The sequence below is a fragment of the Elephantulus edwardii genome, unplaced genomic scaffold (assembly GCF_000299155.1).
Source record: "Elephantulus edwardii isolate Elephantulus edwardi_28Jun2011 unplaced genomic scaffold, EleEdw1.0 scaffold00054, whole genome shotgun sequence".
In the NCBI taxonomy this organism is placed as follows: Eukaryota; Metazoa; Chordata; class Mammalia; order Macroscelidea; family Macroscelididae; genus Elephantulus; species Elephantulus edwardii.
The window spans coordinates 17461159-17479479 of record NW_006399804.1 but is presented as its reverse complement, the minus strand read 5'-3'; the positions used below and the strand labels follow the sequence as shown (position 1 = coordinate 17479479).

Sequence of the window (18321 nt, the reverse complement as noted above, 5' to 3'; positions counted from 1 at the left end):
TCAGAATCAACTCACAGCTGACCCTTCAGTGGGTATTCAGAGGCAGTTATCACATGGGAGCAGAAAGCCCATCCTTCTCCCACAGAGCAGCTGGCAGACTTGAACTGTGTGCCATTGGGACTGCAGTGTTAACTCTTGCCACCAGGCAGGACCAGGACATCCTTGGTACTAGCAGTCAGGACATCAGGAGACATATTGTACTGGGAAAGTCTGCAGTTAGGGACCTCTCCAAATTATTGAGGAGTAATGATGTCAGTGTAAGGACTAAGGTGTGTCTGATTCCTGCTATGGTTTTGCTGATCACTTGCTGTGCATCTGAGAGCTGAACAATAAATAAGGATGACAAAAGAAGAATTGATGCCTTTGATCTGTGGTGTTGGAGAAGAGCACTGAACATCCCATGAAATGTCAAAAGAAAAAACCAGATATGTCTTAGAGAAAGGGCCACCAGAGTGCTCTTTGGAAGCAAAGATCATAAAGCTTTGCTTAACATACTTCGGGAATGTTGGTAGGAGGGGCTATTCCTTGGAGAAGGACATAATGCTCATAAAGGCAGAGGGTTGGTGAAGGAGAGGAAGACCCTCAACCAGGTGGACAGACACAGTGACTGCTGCAATAAGCTCTAGTGTGTCAGGAAGCGTGAGGACGGCATAGAACAGAACAGAGTTCAGATATGTTGTTCATTGTGTCCATATGGGTTGTACTTAACAGCACCTAACAACAACACATTAAAATTGATATGCACTGAAATTGATTCATCGGCACCTAACAATAAAAGTTCTATGATTTCATATGTTACCACCAAAAAAAAGAGGAAAACAAAAATACCAAATAAATATGTTCTAGCCTCATTATTTTAGGAAGGGGTTAGAGAATCGTTTTGGCTAAGCTATTTCTTAAATGCTAAAGATTGGTGCCCTGATTCAGGCCATGGTTTCTGAAATTACTTTCCATGCATCAGAGAGCTGGACAATGAGTAATGATTACAGAAGAAGAATTGATGCCTTCGAGTTGTGGTGCTGGAGAAGAGTGTTGAACATACCATGGACTGACAAGAAAACAAATAGGTCTGTCTTGGAGAGGGTAAAACTAAGTTTCTCCTTGGAGTCTAGGATTTTTGAAGCTTCATCTCACGTACTTTGGGCACGTGGCCAGGAGGGACTGATCCTTGGAGAAGGACATCATGTTTGAAGGGGTGGAGGGAGTGCAGGAGAGGAAGATCCTGGATGAGATGGATTGGCACAGTAACTGGGTATTGGGGGTGGGTGGGTTGATGGAGTCAGTGAGATTGGCTCAGAACAACGCAGGCTTCAGAACTGTTGTACATAAGGTTGCTATGAGTCGCAGGCAATTTGATGGCATATAACAAGAAGATTAAAGATAGGCAGTGCTGTTATTTTCAGCAAAGTGCAAGTAAGTACTGTCAAAAAAGATTAAGATCATGGGTAATGTACTTTTTTAGCCCACTTTATCACAAAGCTCAACTCACTGCTGTCAAGTCAGAACTGATTCACTGCTGATACTCCCTTCAGTTTCTGAGGCTGTAAATAGCACAAGAGGAGACTGTTCACTTTTCTCCCATGAGCTGCTGATGAATTTGAACTGCCAGGGGTGCAGTCTTTGGGATAACAGTACAACTTCCTATCGACGACAGCACACTAAAAAAAGTGTTCTTCAGTAAGGATGGATGGGGTGGGGGTGTTAATCATAGGGTCGTACAATTTGATGGGTGGAGGGAGGGGTGAGTAAAGGAACTGGGAAAGATCTGGTGTGAAAAACAACGTATACATACTTTGTAAGTAAACCAGTTTAAAATAAAAAAAAATTTATTAAAAAATAAGTCAAAATTAACTCCAGGGCCGACACTAGGGCTTTCCTATTCTTAATGTTCTGAACCCACTAGGGTTCAGGAAGCTCTTTGGGATAGTGGTAAGTGATGAGCCCTTCTTGCCAGAACCCCCACGTGCCTACATATTCAGTCTTAAATCTACTACTGGGCTACAGGGGAGAGCCTTTGTATTTACAAGTCAGTTGTTACTATATTTTGGAGGAACATTCTTCTAAGTGGTACAGCACTCCTCTGTCAATATGCCGTACTGAGGTAGCCTGGGGTTGCTGTGATGCTGAACCTTGTGCCACTGGGGTGTCAAATGTTGTAACGGTTACCCATGGTGGGCAGTGTTTGGTGGAACTCCCAGTTTAAGACAGGTTTGGAAACAGGAGTGGCATCCACTTCCTAAACAGCATGCCTCCAGAGACGCTTTGAGAAATGACCATAGTTATAGAAAGGCTTCATTCAGGGCTTTCGTTCATAGAGGCGCTATGAGTTGTGCTCGACTTGACAGCAATCAGCAACAACAACAAAAACTGCAACTGGGCAGTTCCCCAGGAAGCCATCAAACCTGGGCAAAAAGTCATGTCTTTAGAGTTTCTCAAATTTTAAAAAATGAGATTCTTGTAATAGGATTCAAGATGTGTTTAAAAAGATATGAGCAAAGCTAAAATCCATTAAAACCATGTAGGCAAATTAAGAATTATGATACAGTGGATGGACAAAGAACTTAATGAAAAATGTCCAACAGACAGAATATCCCCAGAAACCTTTAAAAGTCCATGAAGCATGAGAGTATGTTAATAAGCCCCATTGGAATTTTACCTCAGACTCCTTAGAAAACATCAGAACTTGTGTTTAAGTGATTTTATCACTAACTTCCTTACATGCTCTCTCTTCCTTCTCAGATAACCAGCTGTCTGGGTTTTGATCCCATCTCTGGGATCAAATTCTCCTTAAGCCACGATTTTGTGGAAGATGGCCTCATGCTGAAATAGGCCAAAGTGCTTCACAGACTCAAAACCCCACTCTTATTTCTCTTCTGCCCCTCCGTCTAGGCAGGTCGTCATTGTAGGGTGCCTTGGAGTCAATTCCCATTCACAGAGACCCCATGTGATATAGCGTGAACAGATCTCCTAAGGTTTTATAGGCTGCAATCCTCCTGGGAAGAGATCACAATGCCTTTCTCTTACAGAGTTGCTGGGTAGGTTCAAACTGCTGCACTTGGCATTAGCAGTCGAGAGCTCACCTATCACACTAGCAGGGCAAGGAAGCCTGGTTTACTACGCATTTTAAAATAATAACGCTCAGCTCTCATTGCCATTGAGTCAGAACCAATGCATAGCTGACACTCCACTGGGTTTCCAAGGCTGAAAAATTGCACGAAAGGAGCTTTTTCCTCTCATGGAGTCACTGGAGGATTTGAACCAACAGAGAGGCGCTGCCTTTGGATGAGCTGTGAAACTCCCCAGAGGGAGCTCTTGTGGCCTCGTGGTAAGAAGCTGCACTGCAATTCCAAAGGCAGATGGTTCGAATCCACCAGCTGTTCCATGGGAGAAGGGTGGGCAATCTCCTGTGTGATTCACTACTTCTGAAAACCCACTGAAGGGTTAGCTATGCGTCAGTTGTGACTCAACGGTAAACAACAACTAGCAAAAATAAGTTTTAGCAACCTTTTTACTTCGCCAGCAGAAAAAGATTTTATCTAATATTTTTATAAATAACATCCCAAATACTTAAAGAAAAAAGTGAACGGAGCATTTCTATAGATGTAGAATCGTGGGTGGCTTAAAAATGTGTCCAGAATAAAATAAGATGGACACATGATTGACAGAGCAATCACACTTCTGCATGTCAGGAGGTGGCCAGACAGGGATAAGGCTGGCACCGCTGTAAGGACCAGACAATGGAAACAGTTCTGCTACTCAGACTTGGAAATTAACTTCACCTTTCTTCACCTGATATTCCTATCACTATTAACACCTTTTGTCACTTAATTCAGCTCTGGTTAAAGGTTAAAAAGGAAAGTATAACTTGAAATGTTTAACTCCCATTCTCTGTACAGCTCTCATTTAAATAGAGCCTCTCAATCCAACATCATTCTTTTGAATGAAATAAGGTGACAGTGTGACTTAATGCTCAAATTCAATCTTTCATAGCTATTACCTGATATGAAATTTCTAAATGCAGTTCAGAAAGGCCATCCATTCTACTTTCTTGTGAAACAGGCAGAACTTGGATTTCAATCCCACAGATTTATGTTTTAAAGGTGAATTTATCTTCATTCCCCTGACGTATATTTTTAGTTGGACAAAGAGCCGTCAACAGTTAATAACTTCGAGTAGACACCATGTGTATCTGAAAAGCCCAAGATGGCTGCTCCCATCACTCAGTGGTGATGGGAGAATTTAATGCAAAAAATAAAATGAAATCACATATAAAGGAAGCAAAAAACCAAAACAAAAAACAAACAAACAAAAAAACCAAACACCAAGCCTGTCTCTGTTTGCTTCCTCGTCTGAGTCTGGAAGTGGCAAATGACCGATTAGGCACCGGGGTCACATGGTTCATTATCAAGTACCTGGACTTGTCAAGGAATGTGAGTAGACCCGCATAGCCCCCCACAGAGCTGAATGTGAGATTTTATCGTCATGTCTATTACACAAATGATTTTTTAAATAATAGGTTAAACTCCTTCCCCTCCCCTCTGACTAGAATCCACTTTCCACCCCCATGTCTCCATTTACCTTTCTTTAATTGACATGGTCTTGCTGGGTGAGTCCAGGATACCCTCCATCATTGCAGCCCTGGTCTCTCCAGCAGCAAGCATGGTGCATGGACTCTTGTAAGACTTCTCCTGTTCTTGTTCTGCAGAGTCTTGCTGCTTACAGGAGGCCGGAGTCGTGGCTGGAGCAATGGCCTTTCCAGCAGCTGTGCCCGCCTGCTCCCCAGTGGGCTCCCCAAGCTCGGCTGCTGGGCAGGAAGGGAGGAGAATCAGCACCTACTCCTCCAGTGGACATTCTCGTAGCTCTTAACCCTCTAATGGTCAAGTGCTCGGAGTCCAACCGTGCTCACATGACAGGTTACCCAAGCCCTCTGGACAGTGAGAAAACCAAACCTCCTCGTGGGTTACTTCCCACAGCAAACGGGGTCACGATAATTGGTCTTTTTCCTGTTCAAGACACAGGAAGTCAGCTTTCACTGTAAACGTTGGAATGCTACCCCCCAAATAAGACTTTCACATTCCAAATCCTCCCCCCCAAATAAGACTTTCACATTCCAAATGCGCTCTACTCACACATCAAAATGCTTACTGTAACTTACTCAGAACCATTTCATATCAATTAGAAAGAGGATTAAAGACACACACTTTTATCTTATCCCCAGGGATGGGGGGGGGAACCCTCAACAAAAACAAACCAAAAACAAAAGAAGAAAAAAAGAAAACTATGTAGACAGAGAGTCTGGAAAACCAGAATTAGGAGTGTAAGTCCTTATTCTCTGTGCTTATCTTAGCCCTGAACTTTTCAGATCACCCACAAATGCCAACAGAACTGATAACTCATGTGAGCAAACAGGAAACAGGCTCAGTGATCAAAATGCTTAAACTGTGGGAGAGAGCAGCTGGCATTTTTTTTTCTTCTTTTTTTTCCCTGCTAAAAAACTGGTTAGTGCATGGAATCAAATTAAAGGGGCAGAGAAGTGTGCAGGGCCATTTGATTCTCACTGGACTTTTTGTCGGTAAGAGCTGTGAGCTGCTTTTGCGATGCACCTGGAAACAAACACACACAACACAACAAACAGAAAGAGAAATTAGTCCCTAAAGCCTTAAGAATAGTCATAATTTACTTTACCTCTTAGAGAAAACTTCCTTGTAGTGACACTCTCCACGTCCACCTTCTCTTCAAAGGGCTGCCTGTCTTTCAAGTCCTGGTTCCCCACTGCAACGCTTCGGGCAGTGGAAAATTCCTTGAGCTCATCACCAAGATGGGCAATGGGAGGGCTAGCCAGCTCCATGCTTTCTTTCCTTGAAGCAGCATATTTAGGTTCTTTATGGCTGTCTCTTTCCCTCACCCTATCAACAGCAGCACAGGATGAGTCTGCTTCTTCAAAGGACTCATGCTTTTTAGCCCAACTATTTCCACCAGCTGAGACTCGCCTGCCATCCATCTCTCCAAACTCTCTCAACGTGTGTTTGCTCCCACTCTCCTCAACCGAAGGCTGCCATGCTTGCGACTTCAGAATGCTTCTAACTGGAGAGTCAGAGTTTTCAACTGAAAGAGGGGGCTTATACTCAGTGGCACTTTTACTATCATCGGCAGACGGCATGGCCCGAAGATCCCCAGCATACATCGGCGTGGCCGTGGGCGCCATGGTGGACACCGAGGTGTTGACTGTCGGTGTGAAAGGGATAAGCTTTCCATTCTGCACCTGGGGTAGGGGGCACAGTGAGGAGGCACAAAGATGATTTAAAAATATTATCAAACTCAATCCCGACCAGCAGGCCCAAACACTAGCTTTGGTAGTCTCGCTGCTTATCTTCGTGGGAAGCCCTTTCTGGACATTGTTATACAACACATCTTGTCAGAAAACATCTTCCGGGGGAGGGGGGAAAAGCAGGCTGTGAACACTGCTGATCCCCACAACACGGACTTACTCAAGGTGACTTCAGCCAGCCAATGAAGTAAGAAGAGAGAAACATACTTGGTCTGAGCCTTTTGCAGGATCACAGGTACACACACAGGATAGAGGTAGCACAGCTGACAGATAGGAAGTCTGTCTCTTCGTCTCAGAATGACACCGAGCTTAAGGACACACAGACATTAGACTTACAGAACACTGTACCCACCTGCTCCACCTCGCCTAGCGTGACAGGCTGTGTCTGATAGCGAGCATTCATCCTCCGCTGTCTTATGTCTAGTCGGTTTCGAGTGGAAATGGCTTTGGACACGGGCTGGGACAACTTATTAAATAAGGCCAACTTCTCCGCCAGGCTGAGCGTGGAGGAATCAGGTTCACCCTGTTCGACAGAATCTTTGCCCTCATTTGCCTGGTCCCTAGCTAGCGCCTTTTGGTGAGCGGAGGCCTGCAACCTGAAAGTCACAATAAAAGTCAGTAGCACAGAAGGTAACAAACACGAGCCCACTGCTAACTCTATCTATGAAGACGTCAACAGTGTCAATGCAGTAAGTGTGGAAAGTGCTGAATTCTCCCTTCGTGAACTTAGGACAGCTACGCACATTTGTTTCTATATTAAATAAGGCAATAAGCTGCAGGATATAGGTGGGCATGTGTGTTACTAATTCTACAAAAAGCAGATTTTTTTTTTGCTTTGAATTATTTCTAAGAAATGGGCTCCCTATTTAAAGAACTGAAGTATGCTTGGGTATACAGACTATTAGAGAGAAAAGCTGTATATTTAGTTAGGCTAAAATAGAGTGCTAAGGCATAATTATACACCACACTTGTGTTTCTGAAGGTGGTCTTCACTTTTAAATAATTAGGATATAACACGCTCATGTTTTCAACAACACTGTCTATAACAGTTTTGACTTTCACTTACTAAATATGAGTGGTTTTATTGTTTGTTTTTTTTTTTAAAGGGGGAAAATTTATTTCCCTAGCATTTTCCCTCAGGTGTTTCTCTGAGTTTTCTGCAATGTGCTTAAGTTAGATAATGTCAGTGACTTTGACAACAGAAGAAAACTGCAGGTGGATTAAAGTTTCTCCAAATTCCAGCTAGAGGAGAAGATGTGGAGTTTACAAGGGTCACTCAGAACTGTGAAAGGTTTCCAAGACAATATACAAATCTACCCGGGTAAATCAACTAAAAAATCCAGTAACAAGGGAATCTGGCCTTGACACCAATTAACAAGGAATTCACTAGTTCCAGACAAAAAGAGCAGTTATCGCTGTTCCAGGTGGACAATGAGAAGGGTAATGAAAGGAACTGGAGCTTCAAAGTCTGTCTTGAGGTGCTGCAGACTGGGAGGGCAACCTTGACCTACTTCTCTGCAATAGAGGTCCCCTGCTCTGGGTTACATGTCCTTTATTTCTGCTCTCATTTGGCTTCTTTTCATTCTATTCCTAGCCTTTGGGTATTAGATTACAGCAGTAATATAAAAGGGATATGTACATGCTTTAAGGACATCACTTTAAAACACCATAATTCAAAGCAGAATATTCAAATTCATTAAGCAAAGCACAATAGTAAAACATCTAAGTTTGGCTACTGTAATTATTTTCCCAATCATATATATGTATCTCTAAATCAGACACATGTAGAATTGTTTCTGGCATATAGACACATAGTTATACATACATATATATGTATGTGTATATATATATGTACATATATGTATTTTTAATATATATTTTATCTACATGTATATAAAATTCTGGCATTACCCAAATTTGAACTTTTGCATTAAGTTCCCATTTGTTAATCTGTATTAAGTGCTAGTCTTACAGATGAAGAATGAAGTTAATTAGGGATGAGCATTATTAGGAAAACAGACACAAAACAAATGGACCAGTGAGTTAGTGTGGTATGAGTTCCACTACATAATGTGAACAGAAAGAATGGGTTTTCATGCAGGATGACATCATGTTATCAGTACTTCCTATCATGACAAAAGTAAATGCCACAAATGGTCGGAACCACTCAGGGCACTGACTGGTTTGTCAAACAAATGAAAAGCATTCAAGATTGTAAGATGCACTGGCTGTATTGCACCTTTGCTCTCAATGCCACATGCAGCTATTTCTGTCCAGTACCTGGCAGGCTGCACAGTGCTCTTAGCTAGAGTGGGACTAGGAAGTCTTGCCATTACGGGGTGGGTGGCCACAGAACACGAAGCAGGGATAGGTTCACTTTAAAGCAATTGCCAAAGAAGGAACATTCATAAGGAGAGAGAAGAAAAGAAGCATTAAAGAAAGCATTTTAAATTCAGAAAAGCGAAATCAAATACCTCAACTAAATTATTTTGCTAGCTCCTTTTGAGGAAAAAAAAACCACAACAGAACTCAAAAAGCAATTACAAACTTAAGAAATAAAAGACAGAGGCTGCCCAAAGTTAATGGGATAGAATAGATTCTTCAGCTTAAAAAGGAATCCCTGTATTTTTAGTACAAGTGTCTTCATTTGAAAAAAACAGCAAATAAACATTCAAGTCAGTATTAGCTATCAATAAATAAGTAGATTGTGTCCATGTGTAGAATGTCATTCTCTACCATTATTATTTTTTTTAAAAATCAGTGTCCTCATATAATATAAAAAAGTATATGAAACCGGATGAGCCTTGCAAGGTGACTGCTTTTTTGTTCCCACGGCTAGTTGCTTCTTATTTTCCAAAAGCCATATACATTTGTTGTTGTTGTTTTAAGAAAATAAAACATCCAACAATCTAACAAGAGCGAGATAAGTACTAGAATTTACTTATCCACAGATCCACCAAGCAGCTGAGGAATATTGGGAGCTGAAGTGAAGCCCGCTGACGTACCAGCAGTTCACAGACATGAACTTTGTCACAGAGGTAACAAAATTTAGCGCATCATTCTCTCAAATGAGATGAGCTTCACTTTTTTCAGGGAAGGTGTGTGTACTACATGTGTATTTCGGGGTCATGGAAAGAATTTTTTAACAAAATAATAAAAGCTTCCCCTTGATTGAAATAATTATCTCTGAAAGAATAACACTGGGATATGAATTCTGAGTATAGTGCTCAAAAGTGATTGCAAAATTATCAAGCTTCTGATGAAATGTTTATTGATGATCATTTAAGAACAAATAAAAAGATCCCTTCTTTTTTATTTGTTTCATAAGCAACCTTTGGTGGCTTAGTTTAAGAAGTTGTGCTAAAATTCCAGAGGCAAGTGGCTTGAAACCACCAGTTGCTTTGTGGGAGAAGGATGGGCAATCTCCTCCTGTGCAATTAACTTACCGAGGGTTGGTTCCAACTTGACGGCACACAACAAGAACAATTTTTAGAGCTGCACACTAAAAATTTATGGGTGGAGTAAAATTATATTTGTGGTTTGTGTTAAACAGTGCAGGAGGAAAGAGGAAGTCAGTGGGGTTATAGGTAGAGAACAAGGTTGACCAGGAGTCAACAACTATTGAAACTGGGTGAGGAGTACACTGGGGGGAGGGGGAAGGTGTCATTATACCAACGTATTTTTGTTTTAAATTAACCATTGTAAAAAGAGCTAATAAAGATGCACAAATTAATCATCATCATCATCATCATCATCATCATCATCAAGTTGAATTAATGCTTCATGTTTTTCTAGAAGAGACAAAGTGTTGGTGATGATAGCTGGTATTAAGTTCATGAAACTTCTCATGAAATGTTTACTGATGATCATTTAAAAAACAAATAAAAAGATCCCTTCTCTAAGGGAGCTCTGGTGGCCTAGTGGCAAGAAGCTGCACTGCAATCCCAGAGGCACACGGTTCAAATCCACCAGATGATCTACTGGAGAAGGAGGGGCAATCTTCTCCTGTACCAGTCAGATCTGATTTGACGGTACACACACAAAATATAATAAAGTAAAATAAAAAAGATCCCTTCTCTTTTATTTGTTTCATAAGGAAACTCTGGTGGCTTAGTTGTAAGAAGCTGTGTTGAAATTCCAAAGGCAAGTGGTTCGAATCCACCAGCTATTCTGTGGGATGGTCCTGCTTCATGACAACTCCACATATTACAGACTGTAATTCCTCCACAGAGCATTCTTGGCTCTAATCTTTATGGAAGCAGTTCGCCAGGCCTTACTTCCATAACGCTGCTGGGTGGTTTTGAACTACCAATCTTTGGTTTAGCAACAAACTGCTGAATCTATTGATTGTGTCACCCAGGCTCTCTAAAGGTACCCACAGATAACCAGCTTGAAGCTTAGAAAGGCAGCAGCAAGGGACCTCCCCAAGGACCAACTTCCCTGTGGCTTCTAGGTAAACCATTGTTTTGCCATCTTGTTTTCTCCAATAATTATTTAAAAGGAAATATGCCAGCTAAGGCCAAGGCATCCTGAGAGAGACTCACGTGGCTGCAATGACTACTTCTTCAGTTGTAATGGGCTGGGTGTGGGATCTGTCCTGGAAGCGGCGAAGCCTCTGCTCCACAGCCGTATTCCTTGAACGTGTTTTGGGAACATTCTTTTCATCAAACGATCTTTCCAGTTCCTGTGTAGAAACATTGTGGGATCCTTATAAAACCAAGGAAAGGTGGCAGGGGCAGAAACACGTCTGTACTCTGTTGTTCCACTGAGTTTACAGACAGGGTGGTCACTGAAAGGTACATATCTTTACCGAGAGTACACTTTAGCTGGGTGTCTCAATCACTGGAAAAATACAGGTAGACTGAGGATGACCTTAGAACACCCTGCTGTGTCCAGAGGCACACAAAGCAAGATGGGGAAGCAGGAGCTCTCAGCTCAATGGGTCATGATTGTGATCTAATGCTTTGGGGACATCTTACCCTAAAAAGCAGCCTCTTGGCAGCAACACTGAGTTTGGCTCGCTCATCCACCTTTCCTTCATCTGCAAAATGCCACAAAATACAAAGTGTACATCATGAAAAAAACAAACAAATAAACAAAAACCCTAAGTAACAAACTCTGAGAAATTTCTTAAACTAGTCTGAAAATACTTTGAAAAGAATAATAGGTGTGTTAGTAATAACCATTGGCAATAGTTCTCCCTCTGGGTAATTGTTTCCATTCAGTGAAAATACGCTGATTTCCATCAGATTAAACTTTAGAGAGCTTACGGTTTAGTTAGAGTTTAGAGAGCTCACTCAAACCCTCTACTTCTCTGGTGATTCAAATCCACCAGCTGCTCCACAGGACAAAGATGGGCAATCCCCACTTGTGCAATTTGCGGCCTCAGAAACCCAACGGAAAGTCAGCTCTGAGTTGGTTCTGATATGACAACAATGTTTGGGGAAATCCAAACCAAACCTTATCCAGAAGGAAAAAACAAAGGGGGGGAGGGAACTCCCAAACCAAACCAACCCAAACCCCAAACCTTACCTGCTAGGGCAGAAATATTCTACTTTAGTATCTGACTAAGACTGGTGAAGTTCTTTTTCAGAGATAGTTGATCAATGTATGATACACTCATTGCTGTTGAGTCAGTTCTGGCCTATAGGAACTATACAGGACAGAATGGAACTGTCTTCCTAGTGTTTCTGAGACTGTAACCTCTACAGAAGCACATCATCAGGCTTTTGCTTCTGGGAAACAGCAGGAGGATTCCAGCTTTTGGTTAACAGTTAAATGCTTGATCACTGTACCACCAGGGCTGCTTGTAGCCAATAAGCACAAACTCACTGCTGGCAAACTGATGCCGACACACAGGGACCCAACAGGACAGAGTAGAATTACTCCACAGTGCTTCCAAAGCAGCAATCTTAATGGAAGCAGATGGCTTCATCGGTCTTCCTAAGAGACCTGATGGGTTTGAACCAATGGACTTTTGGTTAACAACTGAGCGCATAACCATTGTGCTACCAGGACTCTGTCAAACACTATTTAGTCTTCTTCACTGTTAAATAACAGAAGTAGGAAGAGAGAAAAAAAAAATTCTGCTGCTGTGGTCCAAATTCCTTGACTTTAATATTGCTCAGCTCTATGATTCTTTAACTAAAAACTAATGCTTGTCTGAAAAAAAATCCCAGTTCATTTTCCTGTGTTTATAGACAGATAGTAGGAAATGGAGGGGTGTACATGTTTTGTAATCCTATCTGCTCAAAAATCCCAAATTCTATATTTCATTCCAATCTGGGTGAGATGATCAAGAAGAAGGAAAATATACTTGCCTTCAGGAGTTGGCATTTCTGAATTGGAAGTTGATCTAGGAAAGATATTAGCAAATAATAGTAATAATAAATTAGCTGATGTGAACAGAGGATCCAAAGAAAACATCATATGTGAAGTGAAAATTAAAAATGTAATAAAACATTCCCACCACTAGTAGCAATTCCAGTTGTGAATATAGTTTCAGTGGTGCCAACACAGTGGAACACAGGTGCACACAATCTCAGCCAAACTCACGACTAAAAAGGTCAAGTGCAAATTATGAAACAGGACTAATTTTTTTACAAACCTTATCCTCTCTATGCAAAAGCAAATGAGAATTCTTTAAAACCTCAAATAAAACAAAAAAGGCAGACATTTCTAAAGTGAACATACGGTCTTTTAGCTGCTTCACTGTAAAATTTGGTGGCGATTCACTTTGGTTTCTAATTTGACAATGGGCATTAGAATATTACAAATGTTAAATGAAGAGAAATCATATTTCTCATGTCTTAAATCACAGTGATCAATGACTTATCACACCACCTGAATGCAAGTGTAAATGCATTTAAATTAAAATGGTGTATTGTGATACCCTTGTGAAGGCCAATATGTTTTTTAAAAAAATACTTTCAAATCAGCCACATAAATACTCCATATTAAGTGGAAGACTTGTGGAATCGTCCCTACGCTATATCAACAGCATCAGGACTAACTCTGCATTAAAAATCCTACATCATTCATCGCTCTTAACATTCCTTTACCTACAGAACCACACACAGAGGTGCCTACCTATCCGACTCCTTTCGCTCGGCTGAGGTTATAGGTTGTGTTCTAAATCTCTCAGAAGTCTTTCTACATTCACCAGGAGAAAAATAGCGTCTTGGTTTCCGGGACCCTCTCTCCCGTTCCATACTGGTGGGCGAGCCAACTCCTTCAGTTGACCTCTCAACCCTTGAATGACTTTTAGAACCATGGGGTGGAGAATATACACGATGGTCACGGGAAGAGAGAGAAAAAGAGAGATAATATGGCAAAGATTTATGCATCTCAGGGAGTGAAGGCACTCCTAAGTCCCTCTGCATGCCTCTACCATGCACGAAAGGAGGTGGAGCATCCCAGTTACCCCACACTTATTACCCCATTAGTAGCCAGAAGCAAAATGCTAGTGTTCGAGCCATTTCCTACTACTGTCTGCCCTGCACACACTCGTGAGCTAAGCTAACAAGATTTAATGCAGGGCCTGGCACACGTGGAGGAGTAGTGCATCATTCTGCCAATGGCGTGCAAGTGACACATTGGGAGCGTGTTGGCAACATCACCTACAGTTCAGGTTTCTTGCTGGCCCTGGCGGACTCCAGATACGCGCTGCGGAGTTGGGCGACTGACACCTTGGTGTCCACCATGCCCACGTCCATGGAGGGTCCCTCAGCCTTGACACCCTGAGGTTCTAGCTCTTGTTTTGAAACGAGGTCCTTGTACTTGGAGGCCTGCAGCTGAGGGGGGCCCGTGTAATCAGAGAACGAGCGGGTGAGGACTTTGCGCTTCTTTGGAGGAACCTCCTTTTTGTGACCTGCCAGGCTGGCGTTCTGGGACACAGGCTCACGCTGCACATACACAAACATTTCACTCCTGCCCCCTCTCTCGGTGGGTGGCTGCGGCAGCCGCTCCTGCTCCCTCTGGAGCTCCAAGGTGAGGGTGCTCACAGCAGGCTTCACCACCTCCTCATCACCGGACAGGTCGTCTTGGCTTCTCACCGGCCTGGGGTCCTCCAGAGCCATAATTGTTCTCTTGCTTTTTTCAAGAGCTTCGGTGTGGAACACGTCTTCTTCTGGTTTGGACTCATAAATATGGAGAACCGGGGTGTCTCTCCTCCTCTCATCTTCCAGAACCTTCGGGGGGGCAGGCTTTCTGACATGTTGTGTCACTGCTTCCACCCAGCTGTACTCGGAGGCGTTTTCTGGGCTTTCTGTGGTCACCAGCTTGGCAGCGTGGACAGGATCTGGTGGCTGAATGTAGCCACGGATCGGCTGGCGGACTGAGGCAGTCGCCTTGCTCGGGATCCTTTCAAAAGCCGAGTTTTCGGACTGAAAAGATAGGTAATGCACGGCCTGATGTCTCCTCTGAGCGAAGGACTCGGGGGCAAGTTCAGGGCTGCTACGGGCACTCTCCTCCTTCACCAGTTTTTCTCTAACCTTTACTCTTTAAGAAAGAAAAAGGGGTTAAGTTGTAAGGAGCAGTAATGGCTCAATGGGGAGAAGAAAAGCATGCGTGCTCACGGATAACAACCAAGGAACAGAAAGTCACCCACAGAAAGAACAACTTCTTAACGAAGTATTTGTGTGTGTGTGTTTAACATCAGACACCTACTACTTAAACCAGATACATGCTTTTAAATCAAGTTTTCAAACTTGTCTAAGTGTATCATTGTGATGCAGATGGTATCCTGGAGATAATAGGTCCCACTCACTGAATAAATACCAGAAGCCAGTGGGAGAGTCTTTAATATGCACCACCATGCAATATGTACACCAGGGCAGTGAGGCTGGTGCCAGGAACCACGGAAGGTTCTGGGCATGGAGAGGCCCATCTGGGCAATGGGGAGTTTCCAGGCATACATGCGCCCATTGACCAAAACCCTATTGTGTATGGAAATGTTAGCACATTCATGATTACTTTTGTTTTCTATTGAGTTCAAAATTCAATAAACAAATCATCTCTTTTATTTTTTCAAGTTCCCAACTCAACATTCCCAAGCTTTTTCATGCTCTGCGCCTGACGGCCACTCTGTTCAGAAGGCGTTTGACCAGTTAGGTTGTCACTACCAAGAACGAAGAAGAAAGTTAGTGAAAAGAGAACTGTGAAAAGGACTAATGTACAAAGGTTTTCTTGCTCTCCGGAACTGCTCACAGATTCTTAGTTAAAAATGAATCTGAAAAGAAATTGCTCTGGTTTCCATTTAACTATCCGAGAGGAAAATGAAGGCTTATATCAAAAGCAACAGACCTTTTTCCATTAGTGCGTAAGCAAAGTTGCCAAGAGGTCTGCCTGTGGGGATGTCTGGCTGCAGGGATTTCTGTCCAAATTCTGTCTCATCCAATTCTGACTGGGTTGCTATGTGTCATCAAGTCAGAACTAACTCCTAGCTGACCTTCCTGAGGGTTTTTAGAAGCCATAAATTACAAGGAAGGGAGATTATCCACCTTTCTCCATCAGAGTAACTGGTGGATTTGAACCACCAGCCTTTGGAGCTGGCTGCTCAATTCCTTACCACTAGTCACCAGAGCTCCTTAGGTGAAATCCTTGATTGCTTCATTCTTTACACAGGAAGAATGGTGACATATGTAATGTGATGTTAGCTTAGTCCTTTGCAAAGAGTATGAATAGTGTTAGCTGGTTCTTATCTGTATTTTTTTGAAATGTAGAAAGAGACTTTGCAATCACTTGCTATACATCAGAGAGCTGGACAACGACTAGGGTTGATAGGAAAATTGATGACTTTGAGCTGTTGGTCTGGATAAGAGTATTACTATGGACCGTGAAGAAAACGAACAGGTTTGTCCTGGAGGGGGTGAAACTAGGCTGCTCTTTGGAGGCAAGGATTCTGAAGCTTCATGGGACATACTCTGGACATGTTGCAAGGAGAGACCAGTCCTTGGAGAGGGACATCATGCTTGAGAGGGTGGAGGGACAGTGCAGGAGAGGAAGACCCTCGATGAGATGGATTGATTCAGTGACTGGGGTAATGGGGGTACGTGTATCAGAGATAATAGTGTTGTTTAGGGCTGCTGTACATAGGGTCGCTATGAGTTGCAGGTGACTCAATGACACATAACCACCACCACAACAACAATGTAGTGAGAAAGCAGAAATAATTCAAAATGAGAACGGGTTGCTAACTGGGGAGAATACTTTCAGAGCAAGAAAGGTGACTTATTGGAATGAGAAGTCATTGAGACTAGTTAGCATGAATAATTAGTACATTCCATAAAATGCACACTTTCTAGAAGAGAATGATTTCTGACATGGCAAATACATCCTGGCAAAATTGATAAAAACTCTAATTATATGTTTTCCAACATAAAATAGAAGATATCTACATTTGCTTCATTAAGGAAAAATCAAAGGCACACGTAAAAAGCGATTGTTATGAACAGTTCAGAAGGTAAGAAGGCATTCTGAGTTATTATTTTTCCTAGAGCCTAGCCAGGGCTGGAGGTTTTCATATTTAGAACCTTTGCTAATCAAAAAAGGGCTGAAATGCGGTCAAGTTCTCCTGTGGAATGTGTGCTTCTAATCAAAGACAATCTGAATTCTGTCCTCAGCTGAGAACAAAGTGACTGTTAGAAACTCAATATATGGGTGCTTTGTCCTTCCAATGACTTATTCATTCTACTCCTTCTGCCTCTCCCTGCCCCCAATCTTAAAAATGAAATGATAGGGGTTTTTGTCTGCTTTCAAAAACCACACACCCTAAATTTAACTGTTCAAAATGAGTTGCTGGCTCAGAGATGGGGAGAAATGAAAATGAGGTTGGGAGTGCAGGGAGGAGACAAGCTGTGACCCTGGCTGGTTAGCTGGACTGAAGAGAAAACAGGATTTGTGGTTAGTTTCTCTCTACTGCCCCCAACTGGCCAATTATGCAAAAGGGAAAAATGATTATCAGCAGGAGGAGGGTAAAAGGGAAAAAATATAGACACAAAGTAGGGCAAGGGGGTAGGAAGGCAAATGAATAGAAAGTAACTTTTAGCAGCGTCTTTTTGAACACACAACTTCAAACGGCCATTCAAGAGGTGAAAGGAAGAGTTAGTGTTAGCTAGTGCGTGGAGAGAGCGTGGCAAATCAAAAGGGAAAGTAGAAGCATTCACTTCACAGAAGCTCCAGTTTCAACTTGAGGTATACCTGGAAGGCCAGTTGATAAGGGAAGGTGTGTCCCCTTCGGAATCTTTCTGAAGAAACCACTCATGTTTGGGTTTCCCTGTACTACCATGTACAAAAAGACACAAAAATTCAGGTAATTGCCTATTAAAATAACATATACACTGATTTGCTTACAAGTTTAAGAATCTCAAAGCTTATTTTCATTATGTAAAAGATACTCCTAGCTCCTGAAAATGTAGAAACACAAGTCTTGGGATTTATATTCACTTGAAGGAATTCTCAATGTTCTCTCCACTAGATAAATGAGACATAACTATATCTAAATTTCACTACATTAAAATATTTTGCAAATAATCTGAAGCAAGAGAAAAGAATCTGTTAGTTACACTCTGACCTCAAACATCATGCATTTCGATTGCTTAGACTGCTGTTGCTGTTACTTGCTATTGAGTTGGGACCAACTCATAGTTGACCCTCCACAGGATTATGGGAGACTCATCTTTTTCCCAAGGAGCAGCTGGTAGATTCAAACCACCTTCCTTTGGGTTGGCAGTCCAACTTCTTACCCATTATGCCACCAGAGACCCCTTATTGTTAACAAGTTGGATTCAAAATATAAAGGAACTGAAATGACATAGGTTTTGTTGACATATGTAAGTAAATAGACAACATAAATTAGATTAAGGAAGTTTTAAAAATTCAGTAACATGATTTCTTAATTTGTTAATGTTAAGTCACTTTTGTCTCATGGTGACTCCATGTATATAGTGTAGATCTGTTTCTTAGGGCTTTCAAGACTCTGATGTTTCAGAAAC

The 18321-nt window shown here is 42.1% G+C and overlaps 1 protein-coding gene across 1 annotated transcript in view; it reads right to left on the bottom strand.

The window, feature by feature from the left end:
- SVIL (supervillin) overlaps positions 1-18321 on the bottom strand; it is a 131772-nt gene that overhangs the window by 70237 nt on the left and 43214 nt on the right. Inside the window, exons 5-14 of the mRNA XM_006887117.1 lie at positions 17528-17608; positions 13952-14827; positions 13418-13588; positions 12649-12683; positions 11308-11369; positions 10873-11012; positions 8609-8704; positions 6681-6924; positions 5686-6262; positions 4579-4804 (exon numbers count right to left, since the gene is read on the bottom strand). Coding sequence (XP_006887179.1) covers positions 4579-4804; positions 5686-6262; positions 6681-6924; positions 8609-8704; positions 10873-11012; positions 11308-11369; positions 12649-12683; positions 13418-13588; positions 13952-14827; positions 17528-17608 — 2508 coding nt within the window. The remainder of the gene's footprint in view (positions 1-4578; positions 4805-5685; positions 6263-6680; positions 6925-8608; positions 8705-10872; positions 11013-11307; positions 11370-12648; positions 12684-13417; positions 13589-13951; positions 14828-17527; positions 17609-18321) is intronic.